The sequence below is a fragment of the Octodon degus genome, unplaced genomic scaffold (assembly GCF_000260255.1).
Source record: "Octodon degus isolate 3935 unplaced genomic scaffold, OctDeg1.0 scaffold00078, whole genome shotgun sequence".
Classification (NCBI taxonomy): domain Eukaryota; kingdom Metazoa; phylum Chordata; class Mammalia; order Rodentia; family Octodontidae; genus Octodon; species Octodon degus.
In genome coordinates, this window is record NW_004524654.1 from 8,004,419 (window position 1) to 8,014,391 (window position 9,973).

The following is a 9,973-nucleotide window of genomic DNA, read 5'->3' on the forward strand; positions in this document are numbered from 1 at the left end:
TTTTTTTTTTCAAAATTTTATTGCTAAATAGATAGCAATGAGACAGTTTCAAATCAAATTGGAAGTACAGTTTCAACAAATAATACACTGCATATATTCTTCTTAGTGGTTAATTGCTGTACAAGATGCGGACTTGTGATCCTAATTACAAACACCATTAGAACTCAAGAATGTAATTGATATATAACCAAAAAGCTTTATAGGGATGCTTATTCTTACTAGTATCCTAAATTTAGAAGATTAATAAAATTTTCCTTTTCATCACACTTTAGTAGAAGTTTCTACAATCAGTATTAAATCTGCTTGTAGGGCAATTTTTAACGAAAAAGTTGGAAGGCATAAATTTATGACCTTCTTATATTCTGTGTGCTTGATGATACTTGTGATTCTCCTTTTTTTTTGTGGAACCAGGAATTGAACTCAGGCCCTTCCACTTGCCAGGCAAGCGCTTATTCTACTGAGCTATCTCCCCGGCCCTTGTGATTCTCTAAATCAGTCCTAAACTTTTCTTTTTCATGGTTTTTATTGTTTTTGTCTTCACATTTCTTGGGGGTGTATAGGACAGTATATCTTGAGAAGTAAGTGTTTGATATACTTTTGTTGCACATGATAGCCTAGGAAATAGTTTTACAGTGACAGTATTTTAAAATATAAGTGAATGAACTTCATGATTTGGTTCCTATTAAAAACCTCCCAGCTTTTAATAGAAGCTGGCCTGTGCTGTGCAGGCTTGTCATCCCATCACTTGGGAAACTGAAGCAGGAGGATTGCTACAAATTTGAGCCCACTCTGGACTACATAGTGAGTTCAAGGCCAGGCTGAACTACATAGCAAGACTATATCAAATGACTTGGAAAAAAAATACCATTATTATATTTTTGTGCTGTGTAGGAATTGAACCCAGGACTTTGTACATGTTAGAACTCTACCACTGAGCTGCACCTGTAGTCTCTCCCAATTGATGTTTTTTTCTATAGGAGACAAATCAATACCTTTTTTATTTAAACTCTGGTGAGATAGTTTTCCATAGGACATTACATTATTTAAAAAAAAGAACATGTGAACATAAACCAAACTGGGTAAGTCACACTATACAACTTATGTGTTTACAGATTCCTACAGTATTTACTTTATGCTGTTTGTTAGGTAGTAAGGTTTTGTTGCAGTTTTTCCAGCGTATATTCCACGGTTAAAGAAATCCTCAGTTAATATTAACTGTAACTAGATTGAATCCTTAAATGGAAATATTCTTCTGATAGTTTTTTCATTGATAGTGTGGGGGGTGGTGCTTTGTGTGAGAGAATGTGTGTGTGTGTGTGTGTGTGTGTGTGTTACTGAGGACTGAACCTAGGCCAGGCCCTTGTGCATGTTGGACACTCTACCACTGAGCTATTATCCAAGCTACGTATTTTTGTAGTTGTATAAAGAAATGTAAATAATCTTTTTTTCAAACCAGGTGTGGTGGTGCATACCTGTAGTCCCAGTGCTGGGGAGGCTGTGAGCTCAGGGCCAGCCTCAGCTACTTAGTGAGACCCTGTCTCAAAACAAACAAACATTTCGATTTGATTTGAAACTGTCTCATTGCTATATGTTTATCAATAAAACTTTGAAAAGGAAAAAAAAAACAAAAAAAACCCAAAAAAACTTTTCACATTGTGACTTTGAATTTATAAAATATGTAATAATGACCATTATTCATTTTCCTAAAATTGTTCCCTTTGACCATGTTTTAATGAGTTTTATTAATATGTATATATTATAAAATAGATGATGTATGTTTATTATAAAATGATTCAGACATTCTCACATTTGAGTTTTATAATGCTGGTAATACTGTGTATTGTTGCAACCTTCAAGTCAGATGTTGTGGTGATACCTGTGATCCAAGCACTTTGGGAGGGTGAGGGCAGGGATGTTTTAAGTTGAAGTCCTTTCTAAGCAGCTTAATGAGATCCTATCTTAGACTTAAAAAAAAAAAAAAAAAGAATATATATATATTTAAAGGGCTGAGGATATAACTCAATGTGGAGGCCCTGGGTTCAATTTTTAGTACGGTGAAAATATTTTTTTTCGGGGCCAGCGAGCCAGCCCAGCGGATTAAAGCACCTGCTTAGGCAGAGTGAAGTAGCTGGGTTCCATCCCCATTGTGCCCTGCTGGCCCCGCCCCTGGGGCGTGCTGAGACAGTAATGGAGACTGGGTATGGTGGCGTGAGCCTGTAATTCCAGCACTTGTGAGGCTGAAAACGAGAATCACTACAAGTCTAGTCTATGTGGTGAGACCCTGTAGGCCCTGTCCTAAATACATTTAAAAAAAATTAAAAATAAATTTTGTTTTCATCCTTGGTACCATAAGCAGAAATACAGAAATAGAGCTTTGGGATTGTATAGTAACTTTTGCATAGTAGTTAAGAGATTTGTTCTTTTAGTGATTTCATAAAGTATGTTTAAATTTGTAAATACTAACTTTGTACTTTTGTTATAGGCATATGGTTGATGATATGCTGAGTGCAGATGATGTTAGTTGCAGTAGCTCGCAAGTCAGTGCAAAATCAGAAAAAAATATGGCTGATTTTGATGGTGAGGAATCTGGATGTGAAGAGGAACTAGTTCAGATCAATTCACATGCAGAACTAACATCTCATCTCCAACAACATCTTCCCAACTTAGCATCCATTTATCATGAGCATCTTAGTCAAGGTAAGATTCTGAAGTAAAATGTATTCTTTAAAACAAGAACAGTTTATTTTATATTATAAAAAGCTATCAGAAAAAAAAAAACTATCAGCAGTTAATATTGTGAAACTTAAATAGCTTTGCCAAAACAACCTTTATATGCTAATTTTTTTCCAAGGGAATGAGATTATTCTAAGTACTCCATCATAAATATAAGACCTGCTTGTTTTTTAGATTTATTTTATTTTGTTTTTGGTACTGGGGATCGAACTTGGGACCTTGCACTTGCCAGGCAGGTACTTGTGCTGCTGAAACCCTGCCTCAGAGTAAAACATAAACAGGCTGGAGATATGGCTCTACGGTAGAGCACCCCTGGTTTGAACTCCCAGAACCATTGCATATATTTTAACAAAAATTTTTAAAAATTTTTATTTGGTACAGGGTCTCACTGTGCAACTCATCACTGTGGACTCATAATGATGTTCCTGTCTTAGTCTCTTCTGCACTGGGATAACAGGCGTGTGTCATCATGCCCAGTTTTGGGGCTAGTACAGTGTACTTCTGGTCACAGGGCCAGCATAGCATGCAGTACTGGGGATCAAACCCTTGTGTTTACCAGGCAGGCACTTAGACCACTGAGCTACCTCCCCAGCCATATTTTAACAAAATTTTATTTATTTGTATGTGTTCCTAGTAAGTGATTATATTCATCATTGAAAGTTGGTATATGTACCAGTTTAATTCATTTTACTTACATAAAATTAATTTTGAGCCACCCTCCAAAAAAGACCAATTGTGAACCAGAAAAAAATTTTGAAATTGTGTGAGTAAAGGGCCCATATCCCAAATATATTCAGGGCTGGCCAGATAGCTCAGTGGACTAAAGTGCCTGCTTAGGCAGGCTCCGTGACGGGTTCGATCCCCTGCATGTCCTGCCGGCCCCACCCCCAGGGCACGTTGAGACAGCAACTGAGATTAGGCGTGGTAGTGCACACCTGTAATGCCAGCACTTGGAAGGCTGAAAACGGGAGAATCACAATGAGTTGGATCTGTGCAGAAAGATCCTGTAGACCCTATACTAAACACATTTAAAAAAACTTTCATAACTCAGAGTACCTATTTAAAAAGTGGTGAGGAATTTTACTAAATAAAAATATACACTTGAAAAACTACTCAAAATCATTAGTTCATAGAGAAATGCATGTTGAAACCACAGTGATACTCTGCTAAATGCATGTCACAATGAGTGAGACTAACAAGTGATCATATAAAGGAGGATGTAGGTTACTAGGAAGGGTACAAGAGTATAAAACAGCATGATCCCTTTGGGAAAGGAATTTGCCAATTTTCTTTTTTTTTTTTTGTGGACCTGGGGATTGAACTCAGGCTCCTGTGCTTACCAGGCAACCGCCTATTCTACTGAGCCATCTCCCTGGCCCTCCTTTTTTTTTTTTTTTTTTTTTTTCTTACATATTTTGACAGTGCTGAGAATTGAACCCATGGCTTTCTCAGTGACCTGTTATGTATAGCTCCCTCCTTTTGTTTTATAATTTTGAGATAGAGTCTCACTAGTTATTGTCTTAGTCACTTTTCTCATTGCTGAGACAGAATGCCGGGCATCTGTAAATTAAAGGAGAGGTTTATTTTGGCTCACAGTTTATAGAGGTTTCAATTCATAGTCTGCTGTCTCCAAGGGAGGGTGGCATGTAGAAGAGAAATAGCTCTTGACATGGTATAATGTCACTCTCTTACGATCCACACTCACTTCCCCAAATCCTCATCTATGAGTGCATAAGGTAGGGCTGGGTGGTGTTTCCAGATGTAAACCACAGGAATCAGGATGAGCTCAAACTTGTAGTCCTCCCGCCTCAGCCTCCCAGAGGCATTTTAAAAAATTCTCATGTTTATCTGTATCTGTCAATCAAGATAACAACAGTTCCTAGCTGTTAACCCAGCAAAATGAAGGTATGGGTTCTTCTAAATGTTGTTAAACAGATGTTTATGCCAGTGTTATTTGTAACATCCCCAAACTAGGCATTTTCTAATTGTCCTTTACCTGGTGAGTATATCAATACAATGTATTTTTTGTAAAATAGTATATTGGAATACATTATTGATAATTTAAGTTAACATGGCTGCACCTCAAGAATATGCAAAAAAAAAAAAAAAAAAGATACGTAGAGTGGCAGAAGCCAGATTAAAAAGATATTTTGTATAATTCCTTTCACTTGAAATTTCTAGAAAAAGCTAATTCATAAGTTAATTAGGAATAGAGAACATTTTTGAGATAGAAAAAGGGATCTCAAACTGGATTAAGGTGATGGTCATGGGTTTCAATTTAATGAAATCCTTATATATGTTCTATTTGTATGTAAAGTTCATGGTAAAGTTGTTTTAAAAAATAGTAAGTTTCACCAGGTCTGATGGTAGATGGTTGTCATCTCAGCACTTGGGAGGTTGAGGGAGGAGTATTGCCACAAATTTGAGGCCAATCTGAACTGTATTGTGAGGTTAAGGCCAGCCTGAATTGAGCTAGACTGTTTCAAAAAGCCAAAAATAAAAAACAAATGAGCTTTGGTGGCTCATGCTTGTAATCCCAGAGCTGGACTGGGAGGATTGCAAATTTGAGCCTACCTGGGCAATTTAATGACTTAATGACACCCTGTCTCAAGATTAAAAAATAAAAAGGGTGGTGATGTAGCTCAGTGCATAGTTTCTCTCTTCAATCACTAATAGGGGGAAAAACTAAAATCAGAAAGGCATTGTTTTTTCTTAGTTAATAGAATGAGTTATTATCTAGCCTACATCTTAGAAAGTATTAGAAACTTTTCATTTGACCTTTTTTTTTTTTTTTTTTATTTTAGGGGAGGGTCTACAGGGTGTTGAGGGTCTCACTACTAGATCAGACTCCTAGTGATAGGCCTGTTTACAGCTTCCCAAGAGCTGGGATTACAGGCATGTGCCACCGCACCCAGTCTCAATTGGCCAGCTCAGTGTGCCCCGGGGGGGTGGGGCTGGCATAAGATAGGCCTGGGGATCAAACCCCGGGCCCCTGCACCTTCCTGCAGTCACTTTATTCCACTGAGCTATTTGGCTGCCTCCATTTGACTCTTTCAGTACAAATAATTTTTCCCCCTGATGGTATGGATTGTAGCAGACTGCACAAATATTCATCTCAAGGAATGTGCCTTGGTTTAAGAATTCATATAGGGCTGGTGAGATAGCTCAGTAGAATAAGCACTTGCCTGGCAAGTTCAAGGGCCTGAGTTCAATCTCTGGGTCTGCCAAAAAGGAAAAAAAAAGAATTCATATAAATTGCCTCATTCTTATTTTGAGTTTCAAATATTTATGTCAAGTTTTCTTGATATTTGAAAAACATTAATCATAGTAATAGCTACTATGGAAAGAAAATTGTTACTTTAAAAAAAAAGAAAATTGGTTACTTTTTTAAAATTGTTTTTTGGTACATTTTAGGTATACAAAATGACCACATTCATCATAGGGAATTTGTACCCATACATGATGTATCTTCTTTAAAAAATTATTTAATTAATTACTGTCTTATTTGGTACAGGACCTTGCTACAGACTTGTAGTGATCCCTCCTGTCTCAGCCTCCCCAGTGCTGGGATTACAGGTGTGCGCCACCAAGCCCAGTTTCAGTGGCTGGCTTGGTGCAGGGCCAGCAAAGTATGTGGTACCAAGGATCAAACCCAGGTCCTTGTGCTTGCCAGGCAGGTGCTTAGACCACCAAGCTATCTTCACTGCCTACATGATTTATCTTGTTTTTTTTTTTTTATTTTTTCCCTCCCATTCGCCTGCCCTCCCTTACATAACTCCTGTTTACAAAAGCTTTGTTTCCATGAAAATTATTACTTTAGCCGTAACTGTAAACAATACTATGTATTTCCATTAATAAGTTGTGCTAATGTTGTTTTTGTTTTGTGATTTAACAAGAGCTTTATTTTCACACTTTTCTTCAGATTTAACTTGATGAATGCTTTAATTCCTTATTCATTCACATGCGTTTTTCTATAGTGTGCTCTGCTTTGCTCCTGCAGGACCTGCAGTTCATAAACATCAATTCAGCAGTAATGCTGTGACAGACATTAATTTGGATAATGTTTGCAAGAAAGGAAACACATTATTATGGGATATAGTCCAAGATGACAATGCCGTAAGTTATTTAAAGCAAAAGAATAAAAAATCATAGCATAATGAAATCAAGATAAATGGTAACTTAATATATACATTTTTTTCCAGGTTAATCTTTCTGAAGGATTAATAAATGAAGCAGAGAAACTTCTCTGTTCCTTGGTATGTTGGTTTACTGATAGACAGATTCGAATGAGATTCATTGAAGGTTGCCTTGAAAATTTAGGAAACAACAGGTAAAAAGGAATTTAAGTATTTTTTACAAAGTCAGAAGTCCTTTTAGTGCCTTTTTACTAGGTGTAGTATTTTCATTGTATTTAATGTGTCCTTTACAAGCTTTTGTTTTTAATTACTGCAATTTTTATTCTTTAGGTTTAAAGATTTTATTGGATTAATACCTTATCACTCTCTGGTTTCTTTGACATTTTGGTTTTATTTTGTTTTCTAAGTTAAAGTTTGCCTGAGTAGTCCAAACCAGCCTTGAATTTATAGTAATCCACCTTGCCTCAGCCTCACACAGCTTGCAGAGGATTGCAGATGTGCACCACAGTGCATTCTCCAGGACTCTTTGTTTGGTCCTCTCTAATAGCAACAGAGGACTAATAACAGGATATTCCTCATTTAACATCCAACCTGTTTAATGACTATTTGTTCTTATGACCTTTTTCTTTTTTCCTTTTGGTATGGTTTATACATCTTGCTTATAAAGCCTGTGTCTTTTGTACAGTATACCTTATTTATGCAGGACTGTGATTTTTGCTCATTATACTGTATAATATAGTACTATAGTGTTCTGTTGTCCATTACAGTACTTCATGAAAGAATTATGAAAGTAAAAACAAAGTCATTAAGTTGAGAATGTTTTTTGACCGTTTCTTCTGAATATTATAATGTATATACATAATTACATACAATTCCTCAGCAGCCAGTGCATTTATTTAATGAGGCAGTGCAGATCCAGGACTTGTTCTAACAAGAAATATCTGTACTGACTTTTTCCCATTATGGGAGCAACTCTCTTTCTCCAAACTTAGCTCTGAATTTTCTACCACAGTAATAGGAATTTACAATAAGGGTGCTGATATTATTTGAAAAGTTTGTCCTTATAACAAACAAATGGGTCATTGTAACCATAACTGTTTGTTTATTTTTCACCATAATTCTGATGTTTGACCAAAAAAATTAGGGAAGTTTGTTTCATTATGATGTATTACAAGGTTTTTGGTGTTTTTTTTGGTTTGGTTTTTTTTTTTTGAGACAAGGTCTTGTTGTGTATGTAGTTCAGGATGACCTTGAGCTCACAGTAGTCCTGCCTGAGCCTCCTGAGAGTGCTGGGATTATGTGTGCATTGTTATTCTCTTCTTTTTTATTTGTCTTGTATATTTTAGTTTTCTTTGCAGTTATTTACTGTTATGACTCATACACCTGTCACCATTTCTTCATGTGTATGTGTATTACAGAGGATCGGACACAGGACCATGTGTATGGCAGGCACTGTTATACCTTCTTTGTTTTTCCTTGGTCATACTGCATTTATCAAATGAACTTGTGTGTTTTGTTAAGTGATAACATGTATTCATAATGGAATTCTGTGACAAGAGGATTCACTCTGGGCAACTTAGCAAGAACCTGACTCAGCAAGGCATCAACAATAGAATAGAAAGGGATGGAGATATAGTTAAAGGCAAAAGCCCTGGGTTCAATTCCTAGTAAGACAAAACAAAACAACACTAAACCAATGAAACATAGACTTGTTACTTGTGAAGTTTAGAGATCTGAAAGAGGAAATCATGGTCACCCATGAATCATGCCTAATTGTATCATTCATTCAGAACCACTTTAAACTTTTAAATTATACATATAGTCTGTTACTGTAATATATGATACTTATGCACAGAAACAAATAATACACTGGATTTTAGAATGTTTCCATAATTTGAGAGCATAATAAATTAAAAACAGATAGCAGATCCCATAATAAAAAAGTTCTAGTATTTGTTTCCAGGGTTGAATTTAGGAGTGCTACCCAGTGAGTAGGTTGGAAAGAAACATTGAGTTGTAAACATTGGCTTTGGTATTCTATGTTTAATAAAAAGTAGATCCATATCTTGTGCCTAGGTACCCATGAAATCTCTCGCCTCCCAAGAATTGAGTTGAGACTCTTCTGGGAATCTATTCATTGTACTAGTTTTTGCCTTTTCTTGAGCCATTTCTAGGTATGTTAAACCATGTCTTCAAATTTCTTGCCTGTGTGTAGAAAGCATTTCTTGAATACACTGCATGTATCACAGATCCTGTTTGCTTAGAAGTTCATATTAAGAAATGAACAGCAATATTATTGTTTTCTGTCCTAGAAAGTATTATACACATTTTGCCAACTTTTAAAAAAATCTTTCTTTTTCTTTATGTATTTAGTACTGTACTTACAGAGTCTCACTACAGTGATCGGACTCATAGCGATCCTCATGTTTTCAGCTTCCCAAGTGCTGGGATTACAGACACGCACTATCACACCCAGTCTCAGTTGCCATCTCAGTGAGCCCTCGTGAACGGGGCCAGCACAGCAAGCCAGAGATCCAACCCTGGTCCTTGTGCTTTCCTAAGCAGGCTCTTTAGTCGGTTGAGCTATCTGGCTGGTCCTTAAAAATCTTGTTAAAAATTTATTCGTTTGGTACAGGATCTTGCTGTGTAGCTCAAACTCATAGTGATTCTCCTGTCTCAGCCTCCCCAGCCCTGGGATTACAGGTGTGCACCACCATGCCCAGTTTTGGTGGCCAGCAGGGTGTGCCTAGGGTTCCCAGGGTAGCATGGCGTGTGGTACTGGGAATCGAACCTGGGTCCTTGAGCTTGCCAAGCTGTCTCACCAGCCCTCAACTTTTTTTTTTTTCCTCAATTTTTTTTTTGAGACATGCTCTCACCATATATTTCATAGTGGCATTAAAGTGATCTCCTGCCTCAGCCTCCCAAGTGCTGGATTATAGGAATGTGCTATAGCACCTGGCTCTGTCAATTTTTTATAATTTATAATATCAACTATTTGTATTGATTAATGCTTTGTAGAATATACTTCTTAGATACTGAGTCCACAAATAGATAAAATCATCCATACACATTGTGTTTTAGGTTTTTTTTTTTTTTTTTTTTTT

General features: G+C 36.6%; 1 protein-coding gene across 3 annotated transcripts in view; it reads left to right on the plus strand.

The window, feature by feature from the left end:
* Nucleotides 1-9,973, plus strand: part of Usp34 (ubiquitin specific peptidase 34) — a 266,917-nt gene that overhangs the window by 94,295 nt on the left and 162,649 nt on the right. For all 3 annotated transcript variants that reach the window (XM_004636176.3, XM_023720837.1, XM_023720838.1), the window contains 3 exons: nt 2,483-2,697; nt 6,734-6,849; nt 6,936-7,063. In XM_004636176.3, the coding sequence (XP_004636233.1) occupies nt 2,483-2,697; nt 6,734-6,849; nt 6,936-7,063 (459 nt within the window). The remainder of the gene's footprint in view (nt 1-2,482; nt 2,698-6,733; nt 6,850-6,935; nt 7,064-9,973) is intronic.